Source organism: Budorcas taxicolor, chromosome 5, assembly GCF_023091745.1.
Source record: "Budorcas taxicolor isolate Tak-1 chromosome 5, Takin1.1, whole genome shotgun sequence".
NCBI classification, from domain to species: Eukaryota; Metazoa; Chordata; class Mammalia; order Artiodactyla; family Bovidae; genus Budorcas; species Budorcas taxicolor.
Genome location: NC_068914.1, coordinates 158,428,001 through 158,441,922, shown reverse-complemented (window position 1 = coordinate 158,441,922; position 13,922 = coordinate 158,428,001). Strand labels below are relative to the sequence as shown.

Genomic DNA, 13,922 nt, shown 5'->3' with positions numbered 1-13,922 from the left:
TCTAGGGTGGTCACACTCACTGTGCCCTCTACCCAGCTTTTAAAATGGCTGAGTCTGCATCGCTATCATCAGCTTAAGTGCCTCCTCCTTCAGGAAGCCTTCCCTAACTGCCTTATCTAAGAAGCAGATCCTTTCCTGATCCCATACCACAGCCCCTTAAGGGTCCTGAGTCCTAGTGCCTAGAGCACTGCCTGGCACAGAGTGAGCTCATTGGATAAACATCGATGGCTATTGTTGCCTAAGGGGATCAGGAAGTTTTTCCGAGGAGATGTGGCCTTTGATGGATGAATAAGAGTTTGCCAGCTGAAAGAAAGATGGGTAAGAATGGGCCCAGCCACACCTGGTGGAGGGAACAGCCTGTGCAAAGGACTAGAGGAACACAAGAAGGCGAGATCCCAGGACAGCGGGGCGGACTCAAGCTGGTCTCTTGAGCTTGAGTCTTTACGAGCCAGGCTGAAATTGAGAGTTTCCATAGCAACAGGTGACAGTGCCGGGTGACCAGAGGCTAACCACCCTTTCTCTGCTGACAGATCCTGCAGAAAAGGGGGCAGAGCACGTGGGGAGCGTGCGAGCAGGAACGTGGGGCTGCTCACGAAAGGTCATGGAAGTGACAGAAGGTATTGCTGATGCTAGTATTCGCTGAGTGACTGACGATGGAGCAAGGACAATTGTCAGGGCTTCAGTTTCACTAGGACTCAGCTTTGCAGGCAGATGCTCTCACATCTGTACATTACAGACGGAGACACAGACATGCACGGCCTCGTCTGCCGCTCTGCCCCACCTGTATGAGACTGGGGTTTGTCACAAAATGCAGTGAGAAAGAGGCTGTCACTCAGCGTGATTTTTTAAAATTTGAATCTCATATAGAAAACTATATAATTATTCTATATAACTATATTAGAGTTATCTGTCACAGCTTGGACATCCCCGGTGTCTCAGCAGGTAAAGAATTCACCTGGAATGCAAGATTCCTGGGTTGGGAAGATCCCCTTGAAGACAGCATGGCAACCCACTCCAGTATTCTTGCCTGGAAAACCCCATGGACAGAGGAGCCTGGGGGGCTACGGTTCACGGGGTTGCAAAGAGTTGGATACGACTGAGCAACTAAGTATACATACACATCGTAGCTTAATTTTCCTTATATGATCCCATGGACAGAGGAGCCTGGCAGGCCACAGTCCATGGTGTCGGGAGAGGCGGACATGACTTAGCACTAAATGAATGATGACGATGAACTATGTAAAGGGTGTGAATTACATTGCCGAATCTCAAGAAGGTTTGTTATTTCTCTTTTTTTTGACATCTTACTACATCTTTGCTTTTTCTTTCACTTTTTTTCTGAACCACTTACAAATAAATTCCAAGGAGGGATTGTGACATGTCATCTCCAAATATTTCAGAATTTATCTCCTAGAAACAAACATATTCTTCCATAGGACACTCTAGAAAATTAACACTGAAATAGTAATATTTTCATTCACACTCAAATTTCCCCAAATATTAGTATGTTGTTTACAGGGGTTTTGTTTGTATTATTTTTACTCCACGATCCACTTGGAATCATAGGTTTCTCTTGGTGGCACTTGGCTGCCATGTCTTGTTAGGCTTTTAATCTGGAATAGTCTTCTATAACATGAACATTTTTAAAGCACCCAGGTCGGTTGTCTTGTGGAATGCTAATTTCACCATCTCTGTCATTTCCTGGTCTGCTTCTACTGACTGATTCTTCTCCTGGTTGCGGGTCACATTTTTCTGCCCTGTATTTCTAGTAGTTTTTAAACTGAATGCTAGATGTTAAGGATTTTACGTTATTGGGCAAATTTTGTTGCAGTCCTTTAAAGAGTGTTGGCATTTTTCTTTTGCGGTTGTTCAGTCACTAAGTCATGTCCTATTCTTTGTGACCCCATGGACTGCAGCACACTGGACTTCCCTGTCCTTCACTATCTCCTGGAGCTTGCTCAAACTCATGTCTGTTGAGTCGGTGAGGCCATCCAACCATCGCATCCTCTGTCGCCCCCTTCTCCTCCTGCCCTCTTCTTTCCCAGCATCAGGGTCTTTTTCAATGAGTCAGTTCTTTGCATCAGATGGCCAAAGTATTGAAGCCTCAGCATCAGTCCTTCCAATGAATATTCAGCGTGGATTTCCTTTAGGATTGACTGGTTTGATCTTGCTGTCCAAGGGACTCTCGAGAGTCTTCCCTGGCACATGCTTTGAAAGAAGTTTTCTGGCAGGCAGTTGATTGTGAATTACTCTGATACTTTTAAATCGCTTTTAACCTTGACCTCCTCAAATTCTGAGCTCTGTCTCCTCAACTCAGTGAGACCACTGAGCTCTATTTAAGCTGCACCCCAGTCCAGCACTCACGTCCAGGCAGGAAGCCTAGGCGATGGTAGGGTTTACCTCATTTGTGTCCCTTTAATTAAGGTTCACAGACCTGCCTCGCCTCTATTCTAATGTCTAAAACAGTTGTTTCCTACATTTTGCCCAGTTTTCCAGTTATTTTTGCTGGAAAGGTAACTCTAAACATAGAAATCCTTCTCCCATGAGATACTTAATTAGAAAGAACAGGTACATTTTCAGTGGATAAACATGATCAACATCAGTTTAACTAAATAATTAAAATAAATAAATATCCTGAGAAATGGGAGAGATCCACACATTCTGTCTCCTGATAAGATGTACTGAGAAGAACACCTGGCTTCTGCCAAAAATGCAGAACCCGAATCTCCTCAGGAGGCGAACAGCACACAAAGGCAAGCTGAGAGACATTCTAGCCAGTGGCTGACCTGTATTCTTCTCCATCAATGTCACGAAGAGTAGAGAGAGATTGAAGAACCGCTCCAGATTAAAGGAGGCTGCAGAGATGTGACAAGGTGTCAGTGCATTTCTTTGGGTAAAAGGACATCACTGGGACAACTGGAGAAATAGAATTAAGGCCGGTGGGTTAGATAATGCTATTGTATCAAGGTTATTTCCGGGAATGACACTTGTACTGAAATTGCAGAAGAGAATATTTTGGTTTTTAGGACACATCAAGATACTTAGAAATAGAAGGGCATAATATACGCGACTTATTCTCAAGGATTCAGGAAAGAGATAGTTATCTAGACAGACAGACAGATGCTAGATGTCTACATGACCCACCAACATCTAAATATCTGCATTTATATCTATATTGAGGAGGGAGAAAGGGTAAAGCAAATATGGTAAAACGGTCATGTTTACGGGGATCAGGATAAATACAGGAATGCCTTATACCATTGCAGCAACTTTATTCTAGGTCTGAAATTCAGTTCAGTTCAGTTCAGTCACTCAGTTGTGTCCGACCCTTTGCGACCCCATGGACTGCAGCACACCAGGCCTCCCTGTCCGTCACCAACTCCCGGAGTTCACTCAAACCCATGTCCATCGAGTCGGTGATGCCATGTAACCATCTCATCCTCTGTCGTCCCCTTCTCCTCCTGCCTTCAATCTTTCCCAGCATCAGGGTCTTTTCAAATGAATCAGTTCTTCGCATCAGGCGGTCAAAGGATTGAAGTTTCAGCTTCAGCATGAGTCCTTCCAATGAATATTCAGGACTGATTTCCTTTAGGATGGACTGGTTGGATCTCCTTGCAGTCCAAGGGACTCTCTGAAAGTATGTAAGCATAAAATGTTAAAGGAGGGACTTCACTGGTGGCCCAGTGGTTGACTCTGCTCTCCCCTTGCAGACAGCACGGGCTGCATCCCTGGTCAGAGAACTTGAGATCCCACATGCACATGGCAAGGCCACATGGCAAGATGGGGAAACAGTGGAAACAGTGGCTGACTTAATTTTGGGGGGCTCCAAAATCACTGCAGATGATGACTGCAGCCATGAAATTAAAAGACGCTTACTCCTTGAAAGAAAAGCTGTGACCAACCTAGACAGTATATTAAAAAGCAGAGACATGACTTTGCCAACGAAGGTCTGTCTAGTCAAGGCTATGGTTTTCCCAGTGGTCATGTATGGATGTGAGAGTTGGACTATAAAGAAAGCTGAGCGCATAAGAATTGATGCTTTTGAACTGTGGTGTTGGAGAAGACTCTTGAGAGTCCCTTGGACAGCAAGGAGATCCAACCAGTCCATCCTAAAGAAGATCAGTCCTGGGTGCTCATTGGAAGGACTGATGCTGAAGCTGAAACTCCAATACTTTGGCCACCTGATTCAAAGAGCTGACTCATTGGAAAAGACCCTGATGCTGGGAAAGATTGAAGGCAGGAGGAGAAGGGGACGACAGAGGATGAGATGGTTGGATGGCATCACTGACTCAATGGACATGAGTTTGGGTAAACTCCAGGAGTCAGTGATGGACAGGGAGGCCTGACGTGCTATGGTTCATGGGGCTGCAACGAGTTGGACACGACTGAGTGACTGAACTGAACTGATACGTTCTGATGCTCACCTGTCCACAGTGTGGACAGGCTGTCAGGCAGCTCCTGGGCCCCGTGAAATGTCCCATCATTCTTTGCGTGCTTCTTCTGGCCGACTCGCACAATGCCAGTGCATTTAAACAACCTTGAAGTTAGTACTGATTGAGGGCCCACTGTGTGCCAAGCTGAGTCCCAGGGTGCAGCAGGGAGCAGGGTAGACACCAGCCCTGCCTTGGAAGCTGAAGTGTGGAAGGGTGTGCAGCTGTGGGAGGAAACGTGATGTGGGAGATCCTGAACCGTATTCTACATATGCAGAAAATCAGCATCCTGCACACGTGTTAGGGAAGGTGTGCCTACGTCAGCAAGGGAGCTGTGGGCTTAAACGTACAGTGTGACTTCAAAGTTTCACTTTACGAGACCCTATCTGGTTGTCCCCGGCCCATTGCTGGGCCGAGCCACAGGGCCCTCCCAGGTCCACGGGGATGGAGGACATGGGCCAAATCCCTCTGCCTCCAAAGTCTCCCATCCCTCCTGCATCTTTCTAGTACATCACGGCCTTATTATCGTCAGGACTCAGCTTGGCACACAGTAGGCCCTCAATAAGGTTCTTTATTGGACTAAATAAGGTTCTTTATTGGATCTTCCTTGTAGCTCAGATGGTAAAGAATCTGCCTGCAATGAAGACCCAGGTTCGATCCCTGGGTCGGAAAGATCCTCTGGAGACGGGCATGGCAACCCACTCCAGTATTCTTGCCTGGAGAATCCCATGGACAGAGGAGCCTGGAGGGCCACAGTCCATGGGTCATGGAGAGTCGGACACAACTGAGCGACTAACACCGCTGCTACTAAACAAGGATCAGGCTTCCCAGGTGGCGCCAGTGGTAAAGAGCCCACCTGGCAGTGCAGGAGACGTGGGCTCGACCCCTGGGTTGGGAAGATCCCCTGGAGGGGTGTGGCAACCCACTCCAGTGTTCTTGCCTGGAGAATCGCATGGACAGTGGGGCCTGGAGGGCTACAGTCTAGAGGGTCACAGAGTTGGACATGACTGAAGCGACAGCATGCACACACACTCACACGAATACAGTTCAAGTCCCTGTTGTGCTGAGCCCGTGGAGGGCCCCACATCCCACCCCAGGATAAGGGCGAACCCTGGTTGCTAGTGAGGGAAACAAGGATTTATTGAATCAAATCATACCCGCTGGAGCAGATTTCCACTTGAAAGGAAACCACACAGAATCTGAGCTTCCCAAGCACAAAATGCTGTCCTTGCAGAAGGAACCATCCCTGCCCCTGCAGCGTGCATGACCCGAGCTGTCAGCCTGGGAAAGGCTTAAACCAGATGACCTCAGAAGGTCCCTTCCTGCTCTGAGTTCTCAGGGTCTACACATTCTGCTGAGGTCAGGTGGCCACGCAATGTCATGGTTCCCCAAAGACTGACCACAAGGCAGAGACCCTGATGGGAACAGTGGTCCTCCCCCCCAGCACCCAGCAACAGCCCCGTGGGGAGGGATGGCTGAATTTGGAGGCTTTCCACTGACACCACGGGGCCAGCCGGAAAGAAGGGGGACAGACCTCAAGACACCAACCAGAGCGAGCCCACCCCCATTCCAGGTGGACCCGAGGAAATCCATCCTTTTCCAGGAGTGCTCGCTGCCTCTCCCCAGACAGCGTTTCACCTCGCCCAGCCACACCCCGGGCCTCTCCGTCGTTGGGCTTGCTCCTCCCCAGGAATGAGCCACTCGCTCGTCTCTCTCCACGGCTGTTGTCCCTGGCCACTCGGACAAGCCTTCAAGGAATGTCCCTGGAACAAGACCAACCAGAAGACCCCTCCTGGGAGATAGGGCACCGTTGCCGGCCTGAAGAACTGTTGCAAGACGAAGCTTTAGCCTCATCAGTATTTAGAGATAATCCCATCCAAGAAAACCACCAGAAAGACAGTCTCGAGGCGCTGGCGAGTCACAGCAGGTTTGTCACGCTCAGCACCAGTGGGCCTTTTGAGCTGGGGGAGCCTTCCTGTGTGTCCTGGAATACTGACCAGCCCCCTGGGGCCACACCCACCACCGGCACCTCCCCACCTCCTCCCGTTCCACAACCCAAACTGTGTCCTCTTGTTGCCAAGTATGAGCGCTGGGGTGGCAGAGAACCACCCTCATCAGTATTTTAAGGAACGGAGCAGTAAATATGGTGACAGTCAGGGGCTTGCTTCCGTGGTAGAGAACCCACCTGTCAACGCAGAAGACATGGGTTCGATCCCTGGGTTGGGAAGGTTCCCCTGGAGAAGGAAATGGCAGCCCACTCCAGTATTCTTTCCGGGAAAATCCCATGGTCAGAGGAGCCTGGCGGGGTGCTAGTCCATGTGGTCACGAAGAGTCGGACATGTCTGAGCGACTGGGCACACGTGCCCTCTGGAAAATCGTGGGTCTGTGACCTTGCCAGCAGTCACATGGGAACAAAGCCAAACGTGAGTTCAGGGCTTTCTCCAAAGCCCAGAATCTTCCCAGCAACAGTCTGTCATTTTCAGCGAGTTTAAATAGTGTTGCTGCCTCACCCCCAGGCTAGAGGCCCATTTAGTCACTGTTTTAATTCTGACATGGAGAAAAGTCTGAGATACCTGAAGTATCCCAAGACTTCTGCGGGGGAGGGTAGATAGCAAGGCCAGCGTGGAAGCGCAAAAATCTGGCCCCATCGGGGGTTACCTCAGGGTCCCTGGCCCCAAAGGGTAGGGAGGGGACCAGGGCCCTGTAGCAGCTCGTGCCACTGGCCGCTGGCATCTCTCGCTCGGGTTTGGAACCAGGCGCCTGGGTAGACTTGCCCACTCCGTTCATTAGTGTGACTCAGCCGCTGTGAGCCGCCAGCCTCTGCTCCCAGCCAGGAAACCCTTGGTGCAGCATCCCCTCCCCGGGGACCCTTCCCCCTCAGGATGCAAGCTGTCTCCTCCATCGTCCATCGGCAGCCCCCCGGGAAGCAGGGCTGCGCTGGCGTCATGGGGCCAGCACCAAGCACGGGGTGGCCCAGGCATGACGGCTAAAGGCAGAAAAGAAAGCCCGACACGCAGACAGAGGCAGCGGCCTTTATTGGGATAAACCACTGCTCGCCGTCCAGAAAGCCGGCTCCCGCCTCCCACCCGCGGGGCAGGTTGACAACACAGCCAGGGTTTCAGTGGCTTATATTTAATACCCAGAAATCCAAAGTAAACACTGCTTAAAACAAATCAAGGGCACAAAGATACTGGCACACAAATTGGGCAAGAGAATGTGGCTGCTTTAAAACAACACAGCTCCTGTGTCACGTCCAGTTAGGACCTCAGGGCATGTGGGGCTCTGGGCTCAGCTCTTCGTGATGCCGTGCTCGAGGGGGAACCAGAGCTGCAAGCAGGCGCCCCAAAACCAGGGGAGGGGAGGGTGTTCAAAAGACAGGCCACCCGGAGAACAGTAAGAGGAGGCATGTCACGACCTCTGCCCATCACTGCACGGCTACCAATGACCTTGTTTTCACTTAGTTCCTATGGATGAAGGTCCCTCTTCGGGGCAAAGGTGGGGAGGTCATTCACTACAAATGGGAATCAGTGGAGGAGGACGGGTTCTAGAACTTTCCTCAGTTAAGGACCGAGAGGGAAGCTTTTGCATTCCAAGGAACTCCCAGCAACTGTCAGAGGAAAGTTGTTTCTGCTGCCCTCCATGTCCCCAGAAGACGCTGCAGCGTGTGGGCCTCTGCAGCGGGGAGGCCCTGGGCCCTGACACTCGCTTCCTGACAGCTGTGTTCCCCAAGCCACCAGGGACGACGGGCGGGTCCCAAGAGGAGGAATCTAGCCACTGCATAAGTCACCCTCGCTTCGGCCTCAAAACTGCTTCCCAGCCCTCACCCCAATGCGCTCTCAATTCTGGTTCAGTCCAGACAGCAAAGGGAGGAAGTGACGCGGACGCCCGAGGGGTCACGCACAGGTGGGCGGAAGGCACACCCACGCCTTCACGCCAGTTTGAGAAAAAGTAATTTGGAGACCAGAGGCCATGCTTTGCTGGAGCAGGGCTTTAAAGAGTCAGCATTATGAGATAAAAGTGCCTGTCTACAGTTTTCGCACATATTTATCATTCCTGTTACTCTCCTGCTTGAAACACAAGTGGGCTTGAAGTGGGCTCACTGCCCTGGGAGCTGAACCCCACCACCACCTCCCTCCCCAGAACCAACGCCCCTCACCCCGACCTTCAGGACGTGGAACAGGCCGGGGGAGCTGCCCACTTGGGCTGAAGACCCCAGGCTTCTTTCCAAACCCAGGCCTCCCCTCCTTCACCCCCACCCCCGCCCCCGCAGGCCCCCAGGAACTGGCATTACCTTGCCAGGCCCACGAGTGCCCACGGCAGGTGGAGGGGCCTCCGCCTCCCTGGCACCATGGCTCCACACGTGTAATGAGGCAGCACAGAATATTCCAGCCTCGGCTATCTTGTCAACGTGGGTCTTTAATGTCACCGCCTCCCGCAGGAGACGCTGTAATGCCGTTTTAATTATTTCTTTCCCCTGCTGGGTAACCTCCTCCATCAAATTGGCTGTTCTGAACCCAGCCCCAGGCTGGCAGCCACCCGAGCCCAGGCAGAACAGGCAGCTGTTCTTTAAGTCCTGAGCACTGGGACGCAATGTAATATTAACGATGTGCTCAACAGCTCTGACCTACAGTGGGGAAGGTGAATATCACAGAAGAGAAAGCCCCATGTTGCCAGGGTACTGAGCAAACTCGGGGGTCCAGGTGTCATGAAAACCCCGGCTCTGCAGCGAGGTGGGGGTGGGGGTGACCTAGCAGAAGACCCGCCTGAGACCCAGCCTGGGGGTGCCCCTTTCTCTCCCGAGATGAGGCGGGCAAGGGGTGAAGAGCACACAAGTGAGGAACCGCATTTCCTTCAACAGGGCGCCCCAAGGATGCCACAGGCTGCAGAAAGCTGGGACTCGCGGAGGACAGAGGTGAACACTTCACCTCCCCTCTTATGGGCTGAGCTGTGGCCCACCCGACCCACATATTGAAGTCCTAACCCCCAGGACCTCAGCAGGTGATGGTATTTGGGGACAGGGGTCTTCGCAGAGGTAATTAAGGTACTGTGAGGTCATTAGGGTCCACCCCAATCCGTTCTGCCTGGTGTCCTTATAAGAGATGAGACGCAGACTCACAGACGGGGGGAAGCATAGGAAGCGAGGGAAGACGGTGCCCATCCACAAGTCCAGAAGGCTCCAGAGGCACCAGCTCCGCTGACACCACCATCTCGACTTCCAGCCTCTAGAGCTGAGACACTGAGCGTCCGTGCCCTAACCCAGCCCCCAACCCGCGGCACTCTGTTACGGCAGCCCCTGCAAACGGAAACACCTGCTTTCCAAAGGTTTTTGGAAAGACATCCATCCTCAAACAGGGCCTCTGGGATTGGAGACTTCCCAGCGGAGCTGTCTCCAGCTGCCTTTTAGAGCCAGCTCCGACACAGCCCACTCAGCCGCAGCAAGAGATGAAGAAACGCCTCAGAAACCCTTCCTCCTACGGACTGTGGCCGCTGGGTCCGCTGGGTCCCAGACGTCTGCGCAAAAGCGAAATGCAAGCCGCATGGGGCAGACCAGGAGTAAGGATGTGACTGGACACTCCGGTCACAGCTGAGGCTTCCAGGAGCTCCGAGGGAATTTTTTTTCAAACTGAAAAATGCTTTTTTGTAAAAAGGCCTGGCTGCCCAGGAGAGTCCTGCCCAGGAGATGCCACCAGGAGAGTAGAGCCATCGCCCCTGCTGCAACGCTGCAGTGTGTTTCTGATGACTTGTGATCACTGACGGCTGTCAGCTGGAACGCCAGGCACCCCGCCCCCGCATCCCAGGGGCTGAGGGTAGGGGTTCCGGATTTTTTTCTTTTCCATCTTTTGATTAACAATTGACTTGGCCCCCTGTGGCACTCCAGGTGAGGCAAGGCTGCAAACTTGAAAAGCACTGGTGTTTGGAACCTGCATTTCTAGGGATGCCGCCCACTGTGGAATTAAAAGGAAAGGAGGTGAAGAGAATCTACCAGAAAAAAAAAGGGGGGTGGGGTGGGGAGCAACCACGGGCTGCGAGAGGAGGCCGGGGCACCACCCGAAGCGCGGTCCCCGCTGAGATCACTGCGGCTCCTTGCTGTCACTCCAGGTGCTTGTACTTGGTGAACAGGTTGTAAAGAACCCGCAGGGTGGATTTGAGGTCCAGGTTCACCACATCTGCAGAAGGAAAACAGAGAAACCACTGCGGGTGAGGGAAGGTGCCCCAAGTCCTGGTGCCAACACCCGGGAGACGCGGGGACACCCTCTACGTCCCCCGCAGAGCACTCTTGCTGTCCCCGCCACTCACAGGCCACTTCCCGAGCCCCTGGCTGCCACCCCCGCAGATGAGCACTGGAATGTCGAGGATTCTCCTTCACCCCTTCCAGGGTGGGACCAGACAAGTCTGCGTGGTAGGGGGTCTAGGACAGCCAAGGACACGTACTGGGGACCTCGGGCCATCCTGCGGGCCTCCTGGGACAGGGAGGGCGGGAGTCGTGGTCCTACCCCCTTGAGGTCAGGACCAAGGTGTGGCCCGGGAAGTCCAAGCACCTTGTTTGGTGGGAAGGGGCTCTGTCCCCCTGGGGGTCAAGGCACCTGGTTCTGCTCCTCCCTTGCTCTCTGAGCTCCGACAAGGGCTTGGGGAGGGCTGCGGTCATGGGTCACGGGACAGAGTTCCTGTCCTCGGATCGGTGTTCGGCCTCCCAGGGGGCGTGGGTGGAGGGTAATGAGGATTCAAGCTGTCACTGCCAGGCGGGGATCCAGAAGCACTGGCGCCACCCGCAAACTTGTTATAATCGGGACTTGAAGGGCCCGGTCCACAGCCCCTGAACTGGAAGATGCTTTGAGAAGCACCGCCCACCCCACTCACCCACCCCAGGGCTTCAGTTGTTCGCTCAAGTTAAGAGATTCCTGGTAGAGGTCATGTAACCCAGGGGTCAGGTGCGGCAGCAAGGAGGCCTCTCGCTGGGGATCTGCTGGCCTCCACCGCCATTCAGATCTCACAGGCCGTGACCGAGCCGCACCCCTGCTCACAGGCGGCACTGGGCCATCAGGACAGCGGCCCGACAGGCATTAAGCTGCAGCCAACCTTGAATATTGTCTCAAGATATGAAGCAGCATCTCCAGCCTGAGCAAGGGAACCTGGTGGGCAATCGAACCCTGAGCCCGTGGGGCAGAGGCCGCATCTTCCAAATCAAGTGGTTACTGAAGAACCGGCCTTGGTGGCTTCGCCAGCACAGGACTCTAGGGCAACAGGGAGCTGGGGTCAGCGGAGCCCCGACTTTGAGCCACACACTTGGGACCTGATGGGAGAGACACGGCTGGTCACCCAGCCCCTCAAAGACCCGGGTCAGGGTGTTACCTTCAGGGCGAGCCTTGGGCTTCTTAAGGCCTCCGTCCAGCATCAGCTCAAAGGCAAATGACACGTTGTGGACCTGCCAAGGAAGCCAGAGTTAGCGTCGGGGCTGCAACTGGTCCCAGGCCTGCCCACTGCTCCCCATCTCCACCGATTTTCTTCTAAGGGGATGGAAGCAAGTGTGCAGAGGGGCACCTTTGGAATAACTTGGCCCACAAGGACCAGGGGTGCCCAGGGCAGGACAGAGGGTGGGGAGGGGGAGGGGGGAGGAGTCTGCGGAGCGCAACACACCCACCAGGTGGGCCTCACTCCCCTTCCCGGGTTGAGGGGGGCCGGGAGACGCAGGGAGGAATGGGCACGAAGCTGCCCCGGGGGCTGGGAGTCCCCAGGCTCCGACACGCCCTCATGAAGACAAGTGACAGCAGCTTCCTTTCACAGCTGAGGAACCGAGGCTCAGAAAGGGCAAGTGACCTCCCGAAGGCGCCTGGCCCTGGGCCCTGTCCCCAGCACACAGCAGTCACCCGCTATCTGTCAGAAGGGCCTCGAGCCAGCTGAGCGTGATGGCGTGCCCTCGCCAGGGGTATATCGGTAGCTCTGACCCAGAGCAGGTGCCGTGGACCCTGCTGGAGCCGAAGTCAGGCCACTGGTGGATGCTGCACGGCCTGGTCCTGACCCTCGACCTGCTTGATGCCCCGGAAAGGTGGCCACATCTGCACTCAGCCCCCAAGGATGCTCACAGTTTGCTCATTTCTGTTAATGGCTGCTGCAGAGGTTAGACACAGAGCCACCTCTGCTGAGTTTCAAGGCCACCTGAACCACGGAGATACTGGTGATCAACCAAATCACAGCCAGACAGATGTCTGTATCGAGTGAAGGCCGGTGGGGGCGGGAAGGAGGAGGGCAGGGAAACCAAAAAGTGAAATAAATCACAGATGTCCGAGCTGGAAAGGACTTCAGGGCTCTCCTGTAATCAAACACCCTTTGAACAGTAACATTTTCATGGTTTCCCTGCCAATGAATCAGAAACACGACAACAAGTTTGCCTGCAAAGTGGTTTAATGACTAACCAGGAAAAAGACACTTGGCAAAATACTCCTCCATTAGTCAAGACTGCGAGAGCTCGGGGCACAGCAGAGAAGCTTCCAGGCCATGCAGGCACTGGGTGGGCAGCGCTCAGAAACATACAGAAGGCCACCGTCCACTGAGTATCAAACAGGAGCCCGGCCCTGGCATGGGGGACACGCCCCAGAGTGGTGCGGGCCACTCACACCCAGTCCTGGGTGAGCTGCAAATGACCTGAGGCTCGCAGGCCAGAGACAGGACGCAGGCTGTCAGAGTCCCACCTGCAGGGCCTGGAGCCAGCCTGGAGAGAGGGCTGAACCCAGTTGGGCCTTGGAGGAGGGACACGCATGGGAGATGACCAGAGGGTCTTAATCTCCCACTTCCCGAAGGAGGTCCTGGGCAAGACGGGTGAGAACATCTATCGTCTGTGCCGAGAGAGTCCCTGGGCTCCGAGAGGCGGGCCCGGGCTTCAGCCCACACAAGTCTGGATCGGAACCTGTGCCCTGCCTCCAGGAGCGTCCTGCCTCTCCCGCCATCCACTGAGATCCGGCTCCCTGATTCATACACACGACAGGCTTGGAGTTGAGACGGAGCCAGGACAGCAGAGAGGGAGAAACAGGGCAACGGTAGGTTAGACCGTCAGCCCAGCATGGGAACAGACGTCTTCCGTGGCCCCCGGGCTGGCCGGATGCGCCCCCATCACGGTGTGGAGCACGGTCAAGTCCATGAGGCCCCTCCCTGCCCCAAGGAAAGACTGGCTGGCAGGGGGACGGGGGTGTGGGAGGCAGGGAGGTGCAGGGGTCGGGGGAGCATCCTTTCAAGGCCCACCTCTCTACAGCTGCTTGGCCCAACCAGTGGTAGGTTTTGAGCAAGACTTTTCCTCTGCTTTCTTCTCCGTCCGAGGAAACCAGCAGTCAGGAAGCTGCCCCCTTCCCCTTCCGTTCTCTCGCAGAGCCAAGCCTTAACCCCACAACCTTGTTGCCCCTGCAGAGAGGTACCCTCGGAGCCCGGCTCCACGGACCTGGCACAAAGAACGGCAAACACCTCCCGACAGGACGTGGGGCCACCTCCTTGACCGTGATCCCT

At 54.1% G+C, this 13,922-nt stretch overlaps 1 protein-coding gene across 1 annotated transcript in view; it reads right to left on the bottom strand.

The window, feature by feature from the left end:
* Window positions 1-8,727: 8,727 nt before the first annotated feature.
* Window positions 8,728-13,922, bottom strand: part of PARVB (parvin beta) — a 112,405-nt gene continuing 107,210 nt past the window's right edge. The window contains exons 12-13 of the mRNA XM_052639470.1: window positions 11,781-11,853; window positions 8,728-10,597 (exon numbers count right to left, since the gene is read on the bottom strand). Coding sequence (XP_052495430.1) covers window positions 10,521-10,597; window positions 11,781-11,853 — 150 coding nt within the window. The 3' untranslated portion in view covers window positions 8,728-10,520. The remainder of the gene's footprint in view (window positions 10,598-11,780; window positions 11,854-13,922) is intronic.